Here is a 25,000-nt window from a genome sequence, read left to right as displayed (position 1 = left end):
CTAGGGCTGCTGTTATATCCAGCTAGGGCTGTTGTTATATCCAGCTAGGGCTGCTGTTATATCCAGCTAGGGCTGTTGTTATATCCAGCTAGGGCTGCTGTTATATCCAGCTAGGGCTGTTGTTATATCCAGCTAGGGCTGCTGTTATATCCAGCTAGGGCTGTTGTTATATCCAGCTAGGGCTGCTGTTATATCCAGCTAGGGCTGTTGTTATATCCAGCTAGGGCTGTTGTTATATCCAGCTAGGGCTGTTGTTATATCCAGCTAGGGCTGTTGTTATATCCAGCTAGGGCTGCTGTTATATCCAGCTAGGGCTGCTGTTATATCCAGCTAGGGCTGTTGTTATATCCAGCTAGGGCTGCTGTTATATCCAGCTAGGGCTGTTGTTATATCCAGCTAGGGCTGCTGTTATATCCAGCTAGGGCTGCTGTTATATCCAGCTAGGGCTGCTGTTATATCCAGCTAGGGCTGTTGTTATATCCAGCTAGGGCTGCTGTTATATCCAGCTAGGGCTGCTGTTATATCCAGCTAGGGCTGCTGTTATATCCAGCTAGGGCTGTTGTTATATCCAGCTAGGGCTGCTGTTATATCCAGCTAGGGCTGCTGTTATATCCGGCTAGGGCTGCTGTTATATCCAGCTAGGGCTGCTGTTATATCCAGCTAGGGCTGCTGTTATATCCAGCTAGGGCTGCTGTTATATCCAGCTAGGGCTGTTGTTATATCCAGCTAGGGCTGCTGTTATATCCAGCTAGGGCTGCTGTTATATCCAGCTAGGGCTGCTGTTATATCCGGCTAGGGCTGCTGTTATATCCGGCTAGGGCTGCTGTTATATCCAGCTAGGGCTGCTGTTATATCCGGCTAGGGCTGCTATTATATCAAGCTAGGGCTGTTGTTATATCCAGCTAGGGCTGCTGTTATATCCAGCTAGGGCTGCTGTTATATCCAGCTAGGGCTGTTATATCCAGCTAGGGCTGCTGTTATATCCAGCTAGGGCTGTTGTTATATCCAGCTAGGGCTGCTGTTATATCCAGCTAGGGCTGTTGTTATATCCAGCTAGGGCTGCTGTTATATCCAGCTAGGGCTGCTGTTATATCCGGCTAGGGCTGCTGTTATATCAAGCTAGGGCTGTTGTTATATCCAGCTAGGGCTGCTGTTATATCCAGCTAGGGCTGCTGTTATATCCAGCTAGGGCTGCTGTTATATCCAGCTAGGGCTGCTGTTATATCCAGCTAGGGCTGCTGTTATATCCAGCTAGGGCTGCTGTTATATCCAGCTAGGGCTGCTGTTATATCCAGCTAGGGCTGCTGTTATATCCAGCTAGGGCTGTTGTTATATCCAGCTAGGGCTGCTGTTATATCCAGCTAGGGCTGCTGTTATATCCAGCTAGGGCTGCTGTTATATCCAGCTAGGGCTGCTGTTATATCCAGCTAGGGCTGTTGTTATATCCGGCTAGGGCTGTTGTTATATCCGGCTAGGGCTGTTGTTATATCCAGCTAGGGCTGTTGTTATAGCCAGCTAGGGCTGTTGTTATAGCCGGCTAGGGCTGTTGTTATAGCCGGCTAGGGCTGTTATATCCAGCCAGGGCTGTTATAGCCGGCTAGGGCTGTTGTTATAGCCGGCTAGGGCTGTTGTTATAGCCGGCTAGGGCTGTTGTTATATACAGCTAGGGCTGTTGTTATATCCAGCTAGGGCTGTTATATACAACTAGGGTTGTTGTTATATATAGCTAGGGCTGTTGTTATATCCAGCTAGGGCTGTTGTTATATCCGGCTAGGGCTGTTGTTATATCCAACTAGGGCTGTTGTTATAGCCGGCTAGGGCTGTTGTTATAGCCGGCTAGGGCTGTTATATCCAGCCAGGGCTGTTATATCCGGCTAGGGCTGTTGTTATATCCGGCTAGGGCTGTTGTTATAGCCGGCTAGGGCTGTTGTTATATCCGGCTAGGGCTGTTGTTATAGCCGGCTAGGGCTGTTGTTATATCCGGCTAGGGCTGTTGTTATATCCGGCTAGGGCTGTTGTTATATCCGGCTAGGGCTGTTATATCCGGCTAGGGCTGTTGTTATATCCGGCTAGGGCTGTTGTTATAGCCGGCTAGGGCTGTTGTTATAGCCGGCTAGGGCTGTTGTTATATCCGGCTAAGGCTGTTGTTATATCCGGCTAAGGCTGTTGTTATATCCGGCTAAGGCTGTTGTTATATCCGGCTAGGGCTGTTGTTATATCCAGCTAGGGCTGTTGTTATATACAGCTAGGGTTGTTGTTATATATAGCTAGGGCTGTTGTTATATATAGCTAGGGCTGTTGTTATATCCAGCTAGGGCTGTTGTCATATATAGCTAGAGCTCTTGTCATATATAACTAGGGCTGTTGTTATATCCAGCTAGGGCTGTTGTTATATCCAGCTATGGCTGTTGTTATATACAGCTAGGGCTGTTGTTATATCCAGCTAGGGCTGTTATATACAGCTAGGGTTGTTGTTATATATAGCTAGGGCTGTTGTTATATCCAGCTAGGGCTGTTGTTATATATAGCTAGGGCTGTTATATACAGCTAGGGTTGTTATATACAGCTAGGGTTGTTGTTATATATAGCTAGGGCTGTTGTTATATCCAGCTAGGGCTGTTGTTATATCCAGCTAGGGCTGTTGTTATATATAGCTAGGGCTGTTATATACAGCTAGGGCTGTTATATACAGCTAGGGTTGTTGTTATATATAGCTAGGGCTGTTGTTATATCCAGCTAGGGCTGTTGTTATATACAGCTAGGGCTGTTGTTATATCCAGCTAGGGCTGTTATATACAGCTAGGGTTGTTGTTATATATAGCTAGGGCTGTTGTTATATCCAGCTAGGGCTGTTGTTATATCCAGCTAGGGCTGTTATATCCAGCTAGGGTTGTTGTTATATATAGCTAGGGCTGTTGTTATAGCCGGCTAGGGCTGTTGTTATATACAGCTAGGGCTGTTGTTATATCCAGCTAGGGCTGTTGTTATATATAGCTAGGGCTGTTGTTATATCCAGCTAGGGTTGTTGTTATATATATCTAGGGCTGTTGTTATATCCAGCTAGGGCTGTTGTTATATATAGCTAGGGCTGTTGTTAAATCCAGCTAGGGCTGTTGTTATATATAGCTAGGGCTGTTGTTAAATCCAGCTAGGGCTGTTGTTATATATAGCTAGGGCTGTTGTTATATATAGCTAGGGCTGTTGTTATATCCAGCTAGGGCTGTTGTTATATCCAGCTAGGGCTGTTGTTATATCCAGCTAGGGCTGTTGTTATATCCGGCTAGGGCTGTTGTTATATCCAGCTAGGACTGTTGTTATAGCCGGCTAGGGCTGTTGTTATAGCCGGCTAGGGCTGTTATATCCAGCCAGGGCTGTTATATCCGGCCAGGGCTGTTGTTATATCCGGCTAGGGCTGTTGTTATAGCCGGCTAGGGCTGTTGTTATATCCGGCTAGGGCTGTTATAGCCGGCTAGGGCTGTTGTTATATCCGGCTAGGGCTGTTGTTATATCCGGCTAGGGCTGTTGTTATATATAGCTAGGGCTGTTGTTATATCCAGCTAGGGCTGTTGTTATATCCAGCTAGGGCTGTTGTTATATACAGCTAGGGTTGTTGTTACATATAGCTAGGGCTGTTGTTATATATAGCTAGGGCTGTTGTTATATCCAGCTAGGGCTGTTGTCATATATAGCTAGGGCTCTTGTCATATATAGCTAGGGCTGTTGTTATATCCAGCTAGGGCTGTTGTTATATCCAGCTAGGGCTGTTGTTATATACAGCTAGGGCTGTTGTTATATCCAGCTAGGGCTGTTATATACAGCTAGGGTTGTTTTTATATATAGCTAGGGCTGTTGTTATATCCAGCTAGGGCTGTTGTTATATATAGCTAGGGCTGTTATATACAGCTAGGGTTGTTATATACAGCTAGGGTTGTTGTTATATATAGCTAGGGCTGTTGTTATATCCAGCTAGGGCTGTTGTTATATCCAGCTAGGGCTGTTGTTATATATAGCTAGGGCTGTTATATACAGCTAGGGTTGTTGTTATATATAGCTAGGGCTGTTGTTATATCCATATATAGCTAGGGCTGTTGTCATATATAGCTAGGGCTGTTGTTATATCCAGCTAGGGCTGTTGTTATATTCAGCTAGGGCTGTTGTTATATACAGCTAGGGCTGTTGTTATATACAGCTAGGGCTGTTGTTATATCCAGCTAGGGCTGTTGTTATATCCAGCCAGGGCTGTTGTTATATCCAGCCAGGGCTGTTGTTGTGACAGTGTTACCACCACACCAGGGCTGTTGTTGTGACAGTGTTACCACCACACCAGGGCTGTTGTTGTATCCAGCCAGGGCTGTTGTTGTGACAGTGTTACCACCACACCAGGGCTGTTGTTATATCCAGCCAGGGCTGTTGTTATATCCAGCCAGGGCTGTTGTTGTGACAGTGTTACCACCACACCAGGGCTGTTGTTGTGACAGTGTTACCACCACACCAGGGCTGTTGTTGTGACCGTGTTACCACCACACCAGGGCTGTTGTTGTGACAGTGTTACCACCACACCAGGGCTGTTGTTGTGACAGTGTTACCACCACACCAGGGCTGTTGTTGTGACAGTGTTACCACCACACCGGGGCTGTTGTTGTGACAGTGTTACCACCACACCAGGGCTGTTGTTGTGACAGTGTTACCACCACACCAGGGCTGTTGTTGTGACAGTGTTACCACCACACCAGGGCTGTTGTTGTGACAGTGTTACCACCACACCGGGGCTGTTGTTGTGACAGTGTTACCACCACACCGGCAGCAATGAGTCATGACTGCAGTAAATATTATATTTGACCGCTGAGTAACAGTAATCTCCTCTCATGCACAGGCGTTGGTAGTACCCAACTCACTAACAACCATCAGGTCCTAATGGCCTGGTACTCAGGATCTATTGTCCCTCCATCAGGCCCTAATGGTCTGGTACTCAGGGATCTATTGTCCCTCCATCAGGTCCTAATGGTCTGGTACTCAGGGATCTATTGTCCCTCCATCAGGCCCTAATGGTCTGGTACTCAGGGATCTATTGTCCCTCCATCAGGCCCTAATGGTCTGGTACTCAGGGATCTATTGTCCCTCCATCAGGTCCTAATGGTCTGGTACTCAGGGATCTATTGTCCCTCCATCAGACCCTAATGGCCTGGTACTCAGGGATCTATTGTCCCTCCATCAGGTCCTAATGGTCTGGTACTCAGGGATCTATTGTCCCTCCATCAGGCCCTAATGGCCTGGTACTCAGGGATCTATTGTCCCTCCATCAGGTCCTAATGTCCTGGTACTCAGGGATCTATTGTCCCTCCATCAGGCTCTAATGGTCTGGTACTCAGGGATCTATTGTCCCTCCATCAGGCCCTAATGGCCTGGTACTCAGGGATCTATTGTCCCTCCATCAGGTCCTAATGTCCTGGTACTCAGGGATCTATTGTCCCTCCATCAGGCCCTAATGGCCTGGTACTCAGGGATCTATTGTCCCTCCATCAGGTCCTAATGGTCTGGTACTCAGGATCTATTGTCCCTCCATCAGGCCCTAATGGCCTGGTACTCAGGGATCTATTGTCCCTCCATCAGGCCCTAATGTCCTGGTACTCAGGGCTCTATTGTCCCTCCATCAGGTCCTAATGGTCTGGTACTCAGGATCTATTGTCCCTCCATCAGGTCCTAATGGTCTGGTACTCGGGGATCTATTGTCCCCCCATCAGGCCCTAATGGTCTGGTACTCAGGGATCTATTGTCCCTCCATCAGGCCCTAATGGCCTGGTACTCAGGGCTCTATTGTCCCTCCATCAGGCCCTAATGGTCTGGTACTCAGGGATCTATTGTCCCTCCATCAGGCCCTAATGGTCTGGTACTCAGGGATCTATTGTCCCTCCACCAGGTCCTTATGGCCTGGTACTCAGGGCTCTCTTGTTCCTCCATCTGGTCCTAATGGCCTGGTACTCAGGGCTCTATTGTCCCTCCATCAGGTCCTAATGTCCTGGTACTCAGGGCTCTATTGTCCCTCCATCAGGCCCTAATGGTCTGGTACTCAGGATCTATTGTCCCTCCATCAGGCCCTAATGGTCTGGTACTCAGGATCTATTGTCCCTCCATCAGGCCCTAATGGTCTGGTACTCAGGATCTATTGTCCCTCCATCAGGCCCTAATGGTCTGGTACTCAGGGATCTATTGTCCCTCCATCAGGCCCTAATGGCCTGGTAGTCAGGGCTCTATTGTCCCTCCATCAGGTCCTTATGGCCTGGTACTCAGGGATCTATTGTCCCTCCATCAGGCCCTAATGGTCTGGTACTCGGGGATCTATTGTCCCTCCATCAGGCCCTAATGGTCTGGTACTCAGGGATCTATTGTCCCTCCATCAGGTCCTAATGTCCTGTTACTCAGGGCTCTATTGTCCCTCCATCAGGTCCTAATGTCCTGGTACCCAGGGCTCTATTGTCCCTCCATCAGGTCCTAATGGCCTGGTACTCAGGGCTCTATTGTCCCTCCATCAGGTCCTAATGGCCTGGTACTCAGGGCTCTATTGTCCCTCCATCAGGTCCTAATGGCCTGGTAGTCAGGGCTCTATTGTCTCTACTGTTTTAAAACTCACCTCACTGTGATGATGAAATTGAAGAAAGAGGTTCAACAACAGGTTGAAACCGTGTGGAAAACATGGCCGTTTGGGGATGTTTTCTTCAAAGCCTAACAACACTTTCTAAGGTGATGACTAATTTAAACATCCATATACAGTGCCTTGCGAAAGTATCCGGCCCCCTTGAACTTTGCGACATTTCAGGCTTCAAACATAAAGATATAAAACTGTATTTTTTTGTGAAGAATCAACAACAAGTGGGACACAATCATGAAGTGGAACGACATTTATTGGATATTTCAAACTTTTTTAACAAATCAAAAACTGAAAAATTGGGCGTGCAAAATTATTCAGCCCCTTTTACTTTCAGTGCAGCAAACTCTCTCCAGAAGTTCAGTGAGGATCTCTGAATGATCCAATGTTGACCTAAATGACTAATGATGATAAATACAATCCACCTGTGTGTAATCAAGTCTCCGTATAAATGCACCTGCACTGTGATAGTCTCAGAGGTCCTTTAAAAGCGCAGAGAGCATCATGAAGAACAAGGAACACACCAGGCAGGTCCGAGATACTGTTGTGAAGAAGTTTAAAGCCGGATTTGGATACAAAAAGATTTCCCTAGCTTTAAACATCCCAAGGAGCACTGTGCAAGCGATAATATTGAAATGGAAGGCCTATCAGACCACTGCAAATCTACCAAGACCTGGCCGTCCCTCTAAACTTTCAGCTCATACAAGGAGAAGACTGATCAGAAATGCAGCCAAGAGGCCCATGATCACTCTGGATGAACTGCAGAGATCTACAGCTGAGGTGGGAGACTCTGTCCATAGGACAACAATCAGTCAGTATATTGCACAAACCTGGCCTTTATGGAAGAGTGGCAAGAAGAAAGCCATTTCTTAAAGATATCCATAAAAAGTGTCGTTTAAAGTTTGCCACAAGCCACCTGGGAGACACACCAAACATGTGGAAGAAGGTGCTCTGGTCAGATGAAACCAAAATTGAACTTTTTGGCAACAATGCAAAACGTTATGTTTGGCGTAAAAGCAACACAGCTGAACACACCATCCCCACTGTCAAACATGGTTGTGGCAGCATCATGGTTTGGGCCTGCTTTTCTTCAGCAGGGACAGGGAAGATGGTTAAAATTGATGGGAAGATGGATGGAGCCAAATACAGGACCATTCTGGAAGAAACCTGATGGAGTCTGCAAAATACCTGAGACTGGGACGGAGATTTGTCTTCCAACAAGACAATGATCCAAAACATTAAGCAAAATCTACAATGGAATGGTTCAAAAATAAACATCCAGGTGTTAGAATGGCCAAGTCCAGACCTGAATCCAATCGAGAATCTGTGGAAAGAACTGAAAACTGCTGTTCACAAATGCTCTCCATCCAACCTCACTGAGCTCGAGCTGTTTTGCAAGGAGGAATGGGAAAAAATTTCAGTCTCTCGATGTGCAAAACTGATAGAGACATACCCCAAGTGACTTACAGCTGTAATCGCAGCAAAAGGTGGCGCTACAAAGTATTAACTTAAGGGGGCTGAATAATTTTGCACGCCTAATTTTTCAGTTTTTGATTTGTTAAAAAAGTTTGAAATATCCAATAAATGTTGTTCCACTTCATGATTGTGTCCCACTTGTTGTTGATTCTTCACAAAAAAATACAGTTTTATATCTTTATGTTTGAAGCCTGAAATGTGGCAAAAGGTCGCAAAGTTCAAGGGGGCCGAATACTTTCGCAAGGCACTGTATATGAACTCCCTCCCCCCCAAGAAAAACCTGAATTAAAATAAGTATTGCGCGATTTTACAATACACGGTCTACCACATATTACGCATGGCAGAAAAACACATCAAACAAAACGTATTTACGATCCATACGGGGTGGACTGGTTACCTTGTGCTTACGCTCCGAACGTTCTATCCATGAGTCTGGGGGAGAACCTAGAGAACCTAGAACCTAGACTGTATTATCATCCATACGGGGTGGACTGGTTACCTTGTGCTTACGCTCCGAACATTCTATCCCATAGGTCTGGGGGAGAACCAAAAGAACCTAGAACCTAGAGAACCTAGAACCTAGACTGTATTATCATCCATACGGGATGGACTGGTTACCTTGTGCTTACGCTCCGAACGTTCATGGGTCTGGGGGAGAACCTAGAGAACCTAGAGTGCTAGGAGATGCAGTTGGTTCATTGATTGTGCAGAAGGCGGCTTACAGTTAGCCTACAATTATAGTGAGTTTTCATTTTGAATCGCCGAGTAGTAGAGCATTGTTTGTTTATATTTTCAACGTTTAGTAGTCTGGAAAATTACCTTTAGCTACAGAATATATCTCACCACTATGCGTTTCCATTTCCTCCTCCTCCTCCTCTCTCCTCCATTCCCTTCTCGACCGTGCAGAGGGGCTGTCAACAGTTTAATGAAATATGTGTTGTTGTTGTTGTTGTTGTTGTTGTTGTCGGAGAAAAAACATTGTTACTATCAATGTTCCCGAAACAGATTTCACTTGGTTTCCTAAATGAAGCACTGGGTAGCTGCAGGAAGAGAGTTGGAGAGCCCATGCCGTACAGAGTCTGGGGGGGGGGGGGGATATCACCTGTCGCGTAGGGAGACCATGCTCCTCAAATAGTGGTTGATGTGAAACAAGTGTTATATTTATTTCTCAGCTGCTCATATTAAGCACATCTCCGCTACCCTGCATCATTTGAAAATGGAACCGGAGGGAAATCGGCCTCCATTCGCTATTCGGGTCCATATGAAGGATATGTGAAGGACTGGCCACCCCACATAGCCTGGTTCCTCCCTAGGTTTCTTTCCTAGGTTCTGGCCTTTCTAGGGAGTTTTTCCTAGCCACCGTGCTTCTACACCTGCATTGCTTGCTGTTTGGGGTTTTAGGCTGGGTTTCTGTACAGCACTTTGAGATATCAGCTGATGTACGAAGGGCTATTTAAATACATTTGATTTGATGTGTCTTCCCCCATCCCCCCCCATGCCCATTTGATAATGGGCCATTCCAAATGTGACATATTAGTACAGACAAGATTACATGAAGAATAGTCTGATGGGTGAAAATATGATCTACTTGATGAGAGAAGAAACAACGTGTGAAGCTTGAGAACAAAGAACGGGAGGAGTGCAAGTTTAAAAAAAAAAAAAATGTTTTGCTACTTTCTCTAATCAATATTCTATAGTCGCATCATACAGTTCATATCTGTTCTGATTTCTAGCACGTTGTAAAGTTTGTAATCATTCACAACTAAAGTTGCCAAATAACTCTAAATCTAACCTATTAGGACCGGTTTCAAATGGTCACTTTTACACTCAACATGGACACTTCGTATAAGCACCCCTCGTTCTTGAACGGGGGAAAAAATATCCGTACTATTTTATTAATCTAATGTTATATTATTTTTACTATTAAAATACTATAAAAATAACGTCACGAGACTTATACGCATGTCATGCCTGCTACATGAACTAGCCTACAGGCTATGGTGTGGTGCAATAGTCTGATAACACACAGTGGACCGACTCCTGTTCTGTTCTGCTTGAAATACATTTTCTTCATTGCATATTGTTTCTTTACATTTGCCTTAAATAAATACTGCATTTATTGTGGGTTTGTGTATTATTACATTGATTTATTATATTATATTATATTATACTGTTTTACATGTGCACGTTCCAAAGTCTTGCATCAGCGATCAGGTATGCAGCTTGTATGAGCGGAAGCCTAGATATGCTAACCGTGTTTATGTTCATTAACGGTCAATTACCGTGAGACCAGCAGACTTTTGCATGATAATCACCGGCTGACAAAATGTCATGACAACCACAGCCCCTTTATCCACCTTCTTTTCTCCTCTCTCTCCTTTCCTCGCTGTTCAAGGCTCTCTGTAGGAAAATTAAAAACATAAATTCCTCTCTTTCCTGTCGGTACAGTTGTGTAACCAACTCTGTGTGTCTTTCTCACACTCTCTTTTCTCTCTCTCTTTCTTTCTCTTCTTCCCCCCCCCCCCCCCTCTCTCTCTCCCTCTCTTCTTCCAGCCCTTTTCAAGGAAATCTACCATGACTCACGGCCCCCTCCTGTTTCTTTCTCTTTTTCCTTCACTTCATCCCTCTGTTTTTCCTTCTCCCGTCCTCTCCTCCTTTCAACTCTGCGCTGGTTGAATCGACCCCGTTCACTCTCACACTCTAAACTAGAGAAAGTACATGCAACCCCAAACCCAGTCCGGTATAACCCAGTCCGGTATAACCCAGTCCGGTATAACCCAGTCCGGTATAACCTTAGTCCAGTATAACCCTAGTCCAGTATAACCCTAGTCCAGTATAACCCTAGTCCAGTATAACCCAGTCCGGTATAACCCAGTCCGGTATAACCCAGTCCAGTATAACCCAGTCCGGTATAACCCAGTCCGGTATAACCCAGTCCAGTATAACCCAACCCTAAACCCAGTCCAGTATAACCCAGTCCAGTATAACCCAGTCCAGTATAACCCAGTCCGGTATAACCCAGTCCAGTATAACCCAGTCCAGTATAACCAATGGTCTGCCTCAGTGGCTTGTAGACAATGTGTGTAAGCCGGAAGCTACTAAATGTGTTTAATTAATTAACGGTCGATTTCCGTGAGACCGACAGATATTTGCTTAACAATCACCGGCTGACGACATTTGGTGACCTCCACAGCCCTGGGTGGGGCTCAGGCTTAAGAGCGATTATGAATGGGTGTAGACAAAGAAGACCTCTCCAGTAGGTGTACCAAAACATTCAAGGGCCATTTTCTCTACTAAAGTGAGGTTTCAAGTATATCAACTTTCAAAGCAGAATGACTTTCCCATTGTTCCTCAACTGTAGTGTATGATATATATACACTTTTGTAGCTCTGAGTCTCTACTTTTATCCAATGTAAAACACAATTTTCTAATTTTGCTTCATAAGACTGAATCGAGGTGGTCGTTCACATTTTCCAAACCGCCAGCGGAGATGAAGGAGGTGGCTTCTGGGAAATTACTCACCTGTCAGTGGTGAATGGCAGGATTCACGTAACGCATGCATGGACTGAAACCAGAACCACACACACAGAGAGAGATATACACACACTACCTCATTAGAGAATATTGAGACTGCAGAGCAGACAACTGCTGAGGGGTGAAATATGTTGGTAGTCGTTCTCTGTATACCATGGACTGCACTGCTGTTATGACACAGATACTGCTCTCTTCATCTCTACAGTCTCTCTCTCTGTTTTCTACTGCTCTCTTCATCTCTACAGTCCCTCTCTCTGTTTTCTACTGCTCTCTACAGTCCCCCTCTCTGTTTTCTACTGCTCTCTACAGTCCCTCTCTCTGTTTTCTACTGCTCTCTTCATCTCTTCAGTCCATCTCTGTTTTCTACTGCTCTCTACAGTCCCCCTCTCTGTTTTCTACTGCTCTCTACAGTCCCCCTCTCTGTTTTCTACTGCTCTCTTCATCTCTACAGTCCCCCTCTCTGTTTTCTACTGCTCTCTACAATCCCCCTCTCTGTTTTATACTGCTCTCTACAGCCCCTCTCTCTGTTTTCTACTGCTTTCTTCATCTCTACAGTCCCCCTCTCTGTTTTCTACTGCTCTCTACAGTCCCCCTCTCTGTTTTCTACTGCTCTCTACAGTCCCCCTCTCTGTTTTCTACTGCTCTCTACAGTCCCTCTCTCTGTTTTCTACTGCTTTCTTCATCTCTACAGTCCCCCTCTCTGTTTTCTACTGCTCTCTACAGTCCCTCTCTCTGTTTTCTACTGCTCTCTTCATCTCTACAGTCCCTCTCTCTGTTTTCTACTGCTCTCTACAGTCCCCCTCTCTGTTTTCTACTGCTCTCTACAGTCCCCCTCTCTGTTTTCTACTGCTCTCTACAGTCCCCCTCTCTGTTTTCTACTGCTCTCTACAGTCCCTCTCTCTGTTTTCTACTGCTCTCTTCAGTCCCTTTCTCTGTTTTCTACTGCTCTCTACAGTCCCTCTCTCTGTTTTCTACTGCTCTCTTCAGTCCCTCTCTCTGTTTTCTACTGCTCTCTTCAGTCCCTCTCTCTGTTTTCTACTGCTCTCTTCAGTCCCTCTCTCTGTTTTCTACTGCTCTCTACAGTCCCCCTCTCTGTTTTCTACTGCTCTCTACAGTCCCCCTCTCTGTTTTCTACTGCTCTCTTCATCTCTACAGTCCCCCTCTCTGTTTTCTACTGCTCTCTACAGTCCCCCTCTCTGTTTTCTACTGCTCTCTACAGTCCCTCTCTCTGTTTTCTACTGCTTTCTTCATCTCTACAGTCCCCCTCTCTGTTTTCTACTGCTCTCTACAGTCCCCCTCTCTGTTTTCTACTGCTCTCTTCAGTCCCTCTCTCTGTTTTCTACTGCTCTCTACAGTCCCTCTCTCTGTTTTCTACTGCTCTCTTCGGTCCCTCCCTCTGTTTTCTACTGCTCTATCTGCATGATCTCTTCTAATGTATCCCCTTGTTCTCTACTCTCTCTCTCGCTCTCTCACTTACAGCCATGTTTCCCCCTGGGTGCAGTGCTCACTAATGGCCTGTCTATTTCTGTGTGGTTGTTGTTGCGTAACACCTGGCCAATTACTCTATAGCCTAATTTATTTACACACACATACACAGATATATATATATATATATAGATACTTATGGATATATATAGATATAGATATATATATATATATAGATATGTGTATATATAGATATGTATATATATATATATATATAGATATATATATAGATATAGATATGTAGATAGATAGATATGTAGATAGATAGATATGTAGATAGATAGATAGATATGTAGATAGATAGATAGATAGATAGATAGATATATATATATAGATATATACATATCTATATATACACATATCTATATATATCTATATATATAGATATATATAGATATATATATATATATATATATATATATATATAGATATATATAGATATATATATATATATATATATATAGATATATATAGATATGTGTATATATAGATATGTGTATATATATATATCTATCTATCTATCTATCTATATAGATATGTAGATATAGATATGTAGATATAGATATGTAGATATGTCTATATATATATATATATATCTATATCTATATACATATATATATCTATATCTATATACATATCTATCTATATACATATCTATCTATATACATATCTATCTATATACATATCTATATCTACATATCTATATCTACATATCTATATCTATATACATATCTATCTATATACATATCTATCTATATACATCTATCTATATACATATCTATATATATATATATATATAGACATATCTATATATATCTATCTATCTACATATCTATATATCTCTATATATATATATATAGATATATAGATATGTATATAGATAGATATATATATATATATATATATGTGTATATATAGATATGTATATAGATAGAGATATGTATATATGTATATAGATAGATATATATATATATAGACATATAGATACACACATACAGTTGTAGTCAGAAGTTTACATGCACCTTAGCCAAATACATTTCCAGTTTTTCACAATTCCTGACATTTAATCCTAGTAACAATTGCCTGTTTTAGGTCAGTTAGATCACCACTTTATTTTAAGAATGTGAAATGTCAGAATAATAGTAGAGAGAATTATTTATTTCAGCTTTCATTTCTTTCATCACATTCCCAGTGGGTCAGAAGTTTACATACACTCAATTAGTATTTGGTAGCATTGCCTTTAAACTCTTTAACTTGGGTCAAACGTTTGGGGTAGCCTTCCACAAGCTTCCCACAATAAGTTGGGTAAATTTTGGCCCATTCCTCCTGACAGAGCTGGTGTAACTGAGTCAGGTTTGTAGGCCTCCTTGCTCACACACAATTTTTTAGTCCTGCCCAAAAATTTCTATAGGATTGAGGTCAGGCCTTTGTGATGGCCACTCCAATACCTTGACTTTGCTGTCCTTAAGTTTGTGAAGTGCACCAGCCCCTCCTGCAGCAAAGCACCACCACAACATGATGCTGCTACCCCCGTGCTTCATGGTTGGGATGGTGTTCTTCGGTTTGCAAGCATCCCCCTTTTTCCTCCAAACATAACGATGGTCATTAAGGTCAAACAGTTCTATTTTTGTTTCATCAGACCAGAGGACATTTCTCGATAATGTACGATCTTTGTCCCCATGTGCAGTTGCAAACCGTAGTCTGGCTTTTTTTATGGTGGTTTTGGAGCAGTGGCTTCTTCCTTGCTGAGCGGCCTTTCAGGTTATGTTGATATAGGACTCGTTTTACTGTGGACATAGATACTTTTGTACCCGTTTCCTCCAGCATCTTCACAAGGTCCTTTGCTGTTGTTCTGGGATTGATTTGCACTTTTTACACCAAAGTACGTTCATCTCTAGGAGACAGAACGCGTCTCCTTCCTGAGCGGTATGACGGCTGCGTGGTCTCATGGTGTTTATACTTGCGTACTATTGTTTGTACAGATGAATGTGGTACCTTCAGGCGTTTGGAAATTGCTCCCAAGGATGAATCAGACGTGTAGAGGTCTACAATATTTTTTTCAGAAGTCTTGGCTGATTTAGTTTGATTGTCCCATGATGTCAAGCAAAGAGGCACTGAGTTTGAAGCTAGGCCTTGAAATACATCCACAGGTACACCTCGTTTTCTGGAATTTTCCAAGCTGTTTAAAGGCACAGTCAACTTAGTGTATGTAAACTTCTGACCCACTGGAATTGTGATACAGTGAGTTATAAGTGAAATAATCTGTCTGTAAACAATTGTTGGAAAAATGACTTGTGTCATGCACAAAGTAGATGTTGTAGATTTGCCAAAACTATAGTTTGTTAACAAGAAATTTGTGGAGAGGTTGAAAAACGAGTTTTAATGACTCCAACCGAAATGTATGTAAACTAGTTTTAATGAATCCAACGTAAGTGTATGTAAACTTCTGACTTCAACTGTATGTTAGGCATGTCTAGATTATGTGATGAGATCATAGGATGATCGTCACACACACTGTACGTGCGACTGTAGAATAATGTAAACTGGATTATCAGTATATGCGTGTGCGAAAGTCATGGTCCTTAGTGTGTGTTCACACTAGTGTGAACGTGTGTGTGTGCGTGTTTCCTTGCACTGTTGCTAACCTCAAACTCTCTTGTGTGTGTGTGTGTGTGTGTGTGTGTGTTATTTTTTTTAGATTCTCCTGTGTCTAAGTCTGGTCCTGGGTACTCCGGAGCACCACGCATCCAGAGGCAGGAGCAGGTCATCCACCACTCCCCCAAGAAGAGCTCCCAGGTCAGGCTTCACTCTGCGCCACACTCCCCTGCCCTCACCCCGACCAGGGAGAGAGAGACGAAACGTACTTCTTACCTGATGAAACATTTGGCTTGCATGTCAAAAGTGACTTTCTCTCCTCATCTCCTCTCCATATCTCCTCTCCTCATCTCCCCTCCTCATCTCCCCTCCTCATCTCCTCTCCTCATCTCCTCTAAAGCACCTGAAGACATGTTCTCTTGTCCAGGTCTTTCAGATCGCTGCTGATGAAGGATATCACTGATCTGAAGACGTTCTCTTGTCCAGACTCCTGTCTAACCCATCTCTTTCTCTCCCTCCCCCCTATCTCTCCCCTCTCTCTCTCTCTCCCCTCTCTCTCTCTCCCCCTCTCTCTTTCCCCTCTCCCTCTCTCTTTCTCTCTCTCTCCCCCTTCTCTCTCTCCCCCCTCTCTCTCTCTCCCCTCTCTCTCTCCCCCCTCTCTCTCTCTCCCCTCTCTCTCTCTCTCCCCTCTCTCTCTCTCTCTTTCTCTCTCTCCCCTCTCTCTCTCTCTCTCTCTCTCCCCTCTCTCTCTCTATCTCTCTCCCCTCTCTCTCTCTCTCTCTCCCCTCTCTCTCTCTCTCTCTCCCTCTCTCTCTCTCTCTCTCTCTCTCTCTCTCCCCTCTCTCTCTCCCCTCTCTCTGACCCCTCTCCCCTCTCTCTCCCCTATCCCCTCTCTCTCTCCCCTCTCCCCCCTCTCTCTCTCTTCTCTCTCTCCCCTCTCTCTCTCTCCCCTCTCTCTCTCCCCTCTCTCTCTCCCCTCTCTCTCTCTCTCTCTTCTCTCTCCCCTCTCTCTCTCCCCTCTCCCCTCTCTCTCTCTCTCTCTCCCCTCTCTCTCCCCTCTCCCCCCTCTCTCTCTCTCTTCTCTCTCTCCCCTCTCTCTCTCTCCCCTCTCTCTCCCCTCTCTCTCTCTCTTCTCTCTCCCCTCTCTCTCTCCCCTCTCCCCTCTCTCTCTCTCTCTCTCTCTCTCTCTCTCCCCTCTCTCTCCCCTCTCTCTCCTTTCTCTCTCTCCTCTCTCTCTCCCTCTCTCTCCCCTCTCTCTCCTTTCTCTCTCTCTGTCTCTCTCTCCTCTCTCTCTCCTCTCTCTCTCTCCTCTCTCTCCCCCCCACAGCCTGAGGGTCCCTACTCCAGCAGTAACACCCTGTCCAGCACGGCCTCCAGCGGGGGCCACAGCGACACCGACAAGTGGTCCGACCTGGGGGGCCCCGGAGCACCAGGGGAGGCCACTGACTCTGAACCCAACGGCCTGGGAGGGGGTTACCTCCATGGGGCTTCTGCCGACAGCGGGATAGACACCTCGTCTTACGGAGGAGGAGGGGGCCACCCACACCCCCACCACGGGAGCTCTAGTTCCCTCTTAGCTCCTGGGGGTAGAGAGGGGAGGGATAGAGCTCCATCCCCTTGGCATAGCCCCACTGAGGGGGACAGGAGGGTGCTAGAGAGGTCCACGACAACCGTGGAGTCCCCACAACCCCCAGTGGAGAGGGGGGAGAGAGGAGAGGGGACTGCTAGGACTCCTCCTACACACCTGTTGGTTAGAGATTGCAGCTTGTTCAGTCTGAGTGACGCAGGGTCCAGGTATGTAGTGTGTAAGACTTGAATACACACATGCATACACACACTCACCCTCAAACACATAACCTTTTTAAAAAAACTCCCGTCTTTTAACCATGATATTTGCTAGGTCTCTCTGTCTCTGTCTCTGTCTCTGTCTCTGTCTCTGTCTCTGTCTCTGTCTCTGTCTCTGTCTCTGTCTCTGTCTCTGTGTCTCTCTGTCTCTCTGTCTCTCTGTCTCTCTGTCTCTCTGTCTGTCTCTCTGTCTGTCTCTCTGTCTCTCTGTCTCTCTGTCTCTCTGTCTCTCTGTCTCTCTGTCTCTCTCTCTCTCTCTCTCTCTCTCTCTCTCTCTCTCTCTCTCTTTTAATTCAAGGGGCTTTATTGGCATGGGGAAACATGTGTTAACATCGCCAAAGCAAGTGAGGTAGATAATATACATCTATCTATCTAAACTGATTGCTAATCTTTCAAACAGTGGAGGTGAGGTAGAATATATCCTCAGTCACAAAGGGATACAAGTGTCTTCCCCAGAAGCACAATATAATGGCCTTGATACTCGTAACAGAACTCACACAGTGAACAAAACCCACAGAGATGCACGTTGATTAAAGCCTAGCTAGCTGATAGCACGATACCTGTGTACATTGACGTTAGGACTGTGAGGAGGATATGTAGCACACTGTAATCTCTACACGTCCACTGCAAAGATGTGTGTTTATCTCCGTAGTTATTAGCTCAAAGTCTACATTATTTCATTGGCATGTTACATTATTTTCGCCCTCGATGTCCGCTAGTTAAATCCATACTCTCTATCTCTCCCCATACTCCCTCTCTCCCCATACTCCCTCTCTCCCCATACTCCCTCTCTCCCCATACTCCCTCTCTCCCCATACTCTCTCTCTCTCCCCCCACACTCTCTCCCCATACTCTCTCTCTCTCTCCCCATACTCTCTCTCTCTCCCCCCACACTCTCTCTCTCTCCCCCCACACTCTCTCTCTCCCCCCACTCTCTCTCTCTCCCCCCACACTCTCTCTCTCTCCCCCCACACTCTCTCTCTCCCCCCACACTCTCTCTCTCTCCCCACACTCTCTCTCTCTCCCCACACTCTCTCTCTCTCTCCCCCCACACTCTCTCTCTCTCTCTCTCTCTCTCTCTCTCTCTCTCTCTCTCTCTCTCCACCATACTCTCTCTCTCTCTCTCTCTCTCCACCATACTCTCTCTCCCCATACTCTCTCTCTTCCCCCAGCTCCAGAGGCCATTCTGGCCACAGTTCCCCCCGTGAAGAGTCCTCTTCCTCTGCCACCTCCCCCTGCTCCCAGACGTCGGTCTCCCCCAGCCCCAAGACCTTCTACCCCCGTCAGGGAGCCACCTCCAAGTACCTCATCGGATGGAGGAAGCCAGGATCCACCATCAACTCTGTCGACTTCGGAGACAACCGCAGGTAAGACCAGGAGGGACAGGTGTTCTATTGAATGTGTGACACCATAACCTTGTGTGAACTCTCTGAATACTTGATCCACACCTTGTGGCCAAATGGGGATATTACAATGCTATTAACATCAAGTTGAGTTGAAATGTGATGAGGAACTCTGTACCAGATGAAAATCTATTACATTTATTTTAAGGCTCACTGCCTGGTTTACTGCTTGACTCACTGCCTGGTTTACTGCCTGACTCACTGCCTGACTCTCTGCCTGACTCTCTGCCTGGTTTACTGCCTGGCTCACTGCCTGGCTCACTGCCTGGCTCACTGCCTGGCTCACTGCCTGGTTTACTGCCTGGTTTACTGCCTGGCTCACTGCCTGGTTTACTGCCTGGCTCACTGCCTGGCTCACTGCCTGGTGTACTGCCTGGTGTACTGCCTGGTTTACTGCCTGGTTTACTGCCTGGTGTACTGCCTGGTTTACTGCCTGGTTTACTGCCTGGTGTACTGCCTGGTGTACTGCCTGGTTTACTGCCTGGTTTACTGCCTGGTTTACTGCCTGGTGTACTGCCTGGTGTACTGCCTGGTTTACTGCCTGGTTTACTGCCTGGTGTACTGCCTGGTTTACTGCCTGGTGTACTGCCTGGTGTACTGCCTGGTGTACTGCCTGGTTTACTGCCTGGTTTACTGCCTGGTTTACTGCCTGGTGTACTGCCTGGTGTACTGCCTGGTTTACTGCCTGGTGTACTGCCTGGTTTACTGCCTGGTGTACTGCCTGGTGTGTGTTCCCAGGACAGTATTGAAGCAGCAGCATGTGTTCACATTTTAACACTGTCATCTGACCTCTAACCCCTCCTTGTTGATGTATTACCAGGAAGTCCCCGGGGGAAGGAGGAGGAGGAGGAGGAGGAAGTGGAGGAGAGGGGGGTGGAGGTCAGGGTGGGGTCGGTGTTCAGAGCAGACCTCATCACTCCCCCCAGCCACACCTCACCCACGCTAAGACCAGTGCAGAGGATGATATGAAGCGACTGAGTCCAGACAGCCCCCTCAAACACAGACGGCACAAGGCCAAGGACAAGGTATATGCAGGGTGGGTGGGAAAGATATGAAGAGACCAGACCCCCCCCCCCCCCCCCCCCCCCCTCCCAAGGACAAGGTACAGGAAACAATAGCACATTGGCCTAACAGACCGGTATGATGTTATGTGGGTGAACTTTGCACCTGCAATCTAAACGTTTCCCAGGTGCTAAGATACAAACACACTTTATTATCATGAATGACAAGGCCACTGTTGCTAAAGTGGAGTGAGATAATGACGATAACAGTAAACAGTAGCATTAAAATTATAGTCGTGCTGCTTAGAGAAAAGGGACTATAATATATATCATTCATACAGTGCCTTGCGAAAGTATTCGGCCCCCTTGAACTTTGCGACCTTTTGCCACATTTCAGGCTTCAAACATAAAGATATAAAACTGTATTTGTTTGTGAAGAATCAACAACAAGTGGGACACAATCATGAAGTGGAACGACATTTATTGGATATTTCAAACTTTTTTAACAAATCAAAAACTGAAAAATTGGGCGTGCAAAATTATTCAGCCCCCTTAAGTTAATGCTTTGTAGCGCCACCTTTTGCTGCGATTACAGCTGTAAGTCGCTTGGGGTATGTCTCTATCAGTTTTGCACATCGAGAGACTGACATTTTTTCCCATTCCTCCTTGCAAAACAGCTCGAGCTCAGTGAGGTTGGATGGAGAGCATTTGTGAACAGCACTTTTCAGTTCTTTCCACAGATTCTCGATTGGATTCAGGTCTGGACTTTGACTTGGCCATTCTAACACCTGGATATGTTTATTTTTGAACCATTCCATTGTAGATTTTGCTTTATGTTTTGGATCATTGTCTTGTTGGAAGACAAATCTCCGTCCCAGTCTCAGGTCTTTTGCAGACTCCATCAGGTTTTCTTCCAGAATGGTCCTGTATTTGGCTCCATCCATCTTCCCATCAATTTTAACCATCTTCCCTGTCCCTGCTGAAGAAAAGCAGGCCCAAACCATGATGCTGCCACCACCATGTTTGACAGTGGGGATGGTGTGTTCAGCTGTGTTGCTTTTACGCCAAACATAACGTTTTGCATTGTTGCCAAAAAGTTCAATTTTGGTTTCATCTGACCAGAGCACCTTCTTCCACATGCTTGGTGTGTCTCCCAGGTGGCTTGTGGCAAACTTTAAACGACACTTTTTATGGATATCTTTAGGAAATGGCTTTCTTCTTGCCACTCTTCCATAAAAGGCCAGATTTGTGCAATATACGACTGATTGTTGTCCTATGGACAGAGTCTCCCACCTCAGCTGTAGATCTCTGCAGTTCATCCAGAGTGATCATGGGCCTCTTGGCTGCATCTCTGATCAGTCTTCTCCTTGTATGAGCTGAAAGTTTAGAGGGACGGCCAGGTCTTGGTAGATTTGCAGTGGTCTGATACTCCTTCCATTTCAATATTATCGCTTGCACAGTGCTCCTTGGGATGCTTAAAGCTTGGGAAATCTTTTTGTATCCAAATCCGGCTTTAAACTTCTTCACAACAGTATCTCGGACCTGCCTGGTGTGTTCCTTGTTCTTCATGATGCTCTCTGCGCTTTTAACGGACCTCTGAGACTATCACAGTGCAGGTGCATTTATACGGAGACTTGATTACACACAGGTGGATTGTATTTATCATCATTAGTCATTTAGGTCAACATTGGATCATTCAGAGATCCTCACTGAACTTCTAGAGAGAGTTTGCTGCACTGAAAGTAAAGGGGCTGAATAATTTTGCACGCCCAATTTTTCAGTTTTTGATTTGTTAAAAAATATCCAATAAATGTCGATCCACTTCATGATTGTGTCCCACTTGTTGTTGATTCTTCACAAAAAAATACAGGTTTATATCTTTATGTTTGAAGCCTGAAATGTGGCAAAAGGTCGCAAAGTATCATTGTACACTGATTGTAAAAAGAAAACCCATCCATGACTGACCAGGTGAATCCAGGTAAAACACAGACTGACCAGGTGAATCCAGGTAAAACACAGACTGACCAGGTGAATCCAGGTAAAACATAGACTGACCAGGTGAATCCAGGTAAAACATAGACTGACCAGGTGAATCCAGGTAAAACACAGACTGACCAGGTGAATCCAGGTAAAACACAGACTGACCAGGTGAATCCAGGTAAAACACAGACTGACCAGGTGAATCCAGGTAAAACACAGACTGACCAGGTGAATCCAGGTAAAACATAGACTGACCAGGTGAATCCAGGTAAAACATAGACTGACCAGGTGAATCCAGGTAAAACATAGACTGACCAGGTGAATCCAGGTAAAACATAGACTGACCAGGTGAATCCAGGTAAAAGCTATGATCCCTTGATGATGTCACTCGTTAAATCCACTTCAATCAGCGTAGATGAAGGGGAGGAGACAGGGTTAAAGAAGGATTTTTAAGTAGATGAAGGGGAAGAGACGGGTTCAAGAAGGATTTTAAAGTAGATGAAGGGGAGGAGATGGGTTCAAGAAGGATTTTAAAGTAGATGAAGGGGAGGAGACGGGTTCAAGAAGGATTTTAAAGTAGATGAAGGGGAGGAGACGGGTTCAAGAAGGATTTTAAAGTAGATGAAGGGGAGGAGACGGGTTCAAGAATGATTTTAAAGTAGATGAAGGGGAGGAGACGGGTTCAAGAAGGATTTTTAAGTAGATGAAGGGGAGGAGACTGGTTCAAGAAGGATTTTTAAGTAGATGAAGGGGAGAAGACTGGTTCAAGAAGGATTTTTAAGTAGATGAAGGGGAGGAGACTGGTTCAAGAAGGATTTTTAAGCCTTGGGACAATTTGAGACATGGACTGTGTATGTGTGTGTTCCATTTAGAGGGTGAACGGGGCAAGACAAAATATTGAAGTGCCTTTTAAAAGGGGTATGGTAGAAGGTGCCAGGCACACCTGTTTGTGTCAAGAACTGCAACGTTGCTGGGTTTTTCCACACTCAACAGTTTCCTCTGTGTATCAAGAATGGTCCACCACCCAAAGCACATCCAGGCAACTTGACCCAACTGTGGGAAGTAATTGGAGTCAACATGGAGTCATCTTGTAGAGTCGATGCCCCGACGAATTGAGACAGTTCTGATGGCAGAAATGGGGTGCAACTCAACATTAGTAAGGTGCTCTCAATGTTTCTATAGTAACTAATGTTTTGTCCACTCAGTGTTCTATAATATCATGGAGGTCCTTTACTGAGGCATCGGGGCGCTGCTCAGTCTCCTCTCTGTCGTCGTTTCAGCAAATTGATGGGAAAAATGGTCGTCAATAACCACACGAGTCAATACATGCACTTTAACTCAGAAACGAACCATGAAGACAACAAGACTCAAACTAATGGACTACTCTGGATGAACAGATCGGTGTTCAGTTACACACGTGTTGTTACTCTTTAGTGCGGCATGTCTCCAAACAGGCCTGTCTGCTCCATTTCCTCACATGCACTAATGGACCACTTATCCATGTGGTAGACACACACACACCGTGTAGACACACACACACACACACACACACACACACACACCGTATAAACACACACACACACCGTATAAACACACACACACACCGTGTAGACACACACACACACACCGTATAAACACACACACACACTGTGTAGACACACACACACACACACACTGTATAAACAGACACACACACCGTATAAACACACACACACACACACGTGTAGACACACACACACACTGTATAAACACACACACTGTGTAGACACACACACACCGTGCAGACACACACTGTATAAACACACACACACTGTGTAGACACACACACACCGTGCAGACACACACTGTATAAACACACACCGTATAAACACACACACACACACACACACACACACACACACACCGTGTAGACACACACACCGTGTAGACACACAGGCAGAAAATACACTAAGCCCCTGATTGGTAGAAACCAGTGTGTTATTGCTGGGGTGGAACACAAACCTGCAACCCGATAGCCATCAGTGAAGAACCCCTATAGCCATTAGTGAAGAACCCCCATAGCCATCAGTGAAGAACCCCTATAGCCATCAGTGAAGAACCCCTATAGCCATCAGTGAAGAACCCCTATAACCATCAGTGAAGAACCCCTATAACCATCAGTGAAGAACCCCTATAACCATCAGTGAAGAACCCCTAAGTGAAGAACCCCTATAACCATCAGTGAAGAACCCCTATAACCATCAGTGAAGAACCCCTATAACCATCAGTGAAGAACCCCTATAACCATCAGTGAAGAACCCCTATAGCCATCAGTGAAGAACCCCTATAGCCATCAGTGAAGAACCCCTATAGCCATCAGTGAAGAACCCCTATAACCATCAGTGAAGAACCCCTATAGCCATCAGTGAAGAACCCCTATAGCCATCAGTGAAGAACCCCTATAGCCATCAGTGAAGAACCCCTATAACCATCAGTGAAGAACCCCTATAACCATCAGTGAAGAACCCCTATAGCCATCAGTGAAGAACCCCTATAGCCATCAGTGAAGAACCCCTATAGCCATCAGTGAAGAACCCCTATAACCATCAGTGAAGAACCCCTATAGCCATCAGTGAAGAACCCCTATAGCCATCAGTGAAGAACCCCTATAGCCATCAGTGAAGAACCCCTATAGCCATCAGTGAAGAACCCCTATAGCCATCAGTGAAGAACCCCTATAACCATCAGTGAAGAACCCCTATAGCCATCAGTGAAGAACCCCTATAGCCATCAATGAAGAACCCCTATAGCCATCAGTGAAGAACCCCTATAGCCATCAGTGAAGAACCCCTATAGCCATCAGTGAAGAACCCCTATAGCCATCAGTGAAGAACCCCTATAGCCATCAGTGAAGAACCCCTATAGCCATCAGTGAAGAACCCCTATAACCATCAGTGAAGAACCCCTATAACCATCAGTGAAGAACCCCTATAACCATCAGTGAAGAACCCCTATAGCCATCAGTGAAGAACCCCTATAGCCATCAGTGAAGAACCCCT

The 25,000-nt window shown here is 45.4% G+C and overlaps 1 protein-coding gene across 1 annotated transcript in view; it reads left to right on the top strand.

Annotated features, from left to right (window-relative positions):
- Positions 1 to 25,000, top strand: part of sipa1l1 (signal-induced proliferation-associated 1 like 1) — a 219,796-nt gene that overhangs the window by 184,753 nt on the left and 10,043 nt on the right. The window contains 4 exon segments of the mRNA XM_090242469.1: positions 15,837 to 15,934; positions 17,061 to 17,527; positions 18,751 to 18,945; positions 19,802 to 20,006. Of these exon segments, the coding sequence (XP_090098595.1) occupies positions 15,837 to 15,934; positions 17,061 to 17,527; positions 18,751 to 18,945; positions 19,802 to 20,006 (965 nt within the window).

Source organism: Oncorhynchus mykiss, chromosome 8, assembly GCF_057628025.1.
Source record: "Oncorhynchus mykiss isolate SJ-2025 chromosome 8, ASM5762802v1, whole genome shotgun sequence".
Taxonomy (NCBI): domain Eukaryota; kingdom Metazoa; phylum Chordata; class Actinopteri; order Salmoniformes; family Salmonidae; genus Oncorhynchus; species Oncorhynchus mykiss.
Note: the sequence above shows the minus strand (reverse complement) of the source record. Positions and strands in the feature narration are given on the sequence as shown.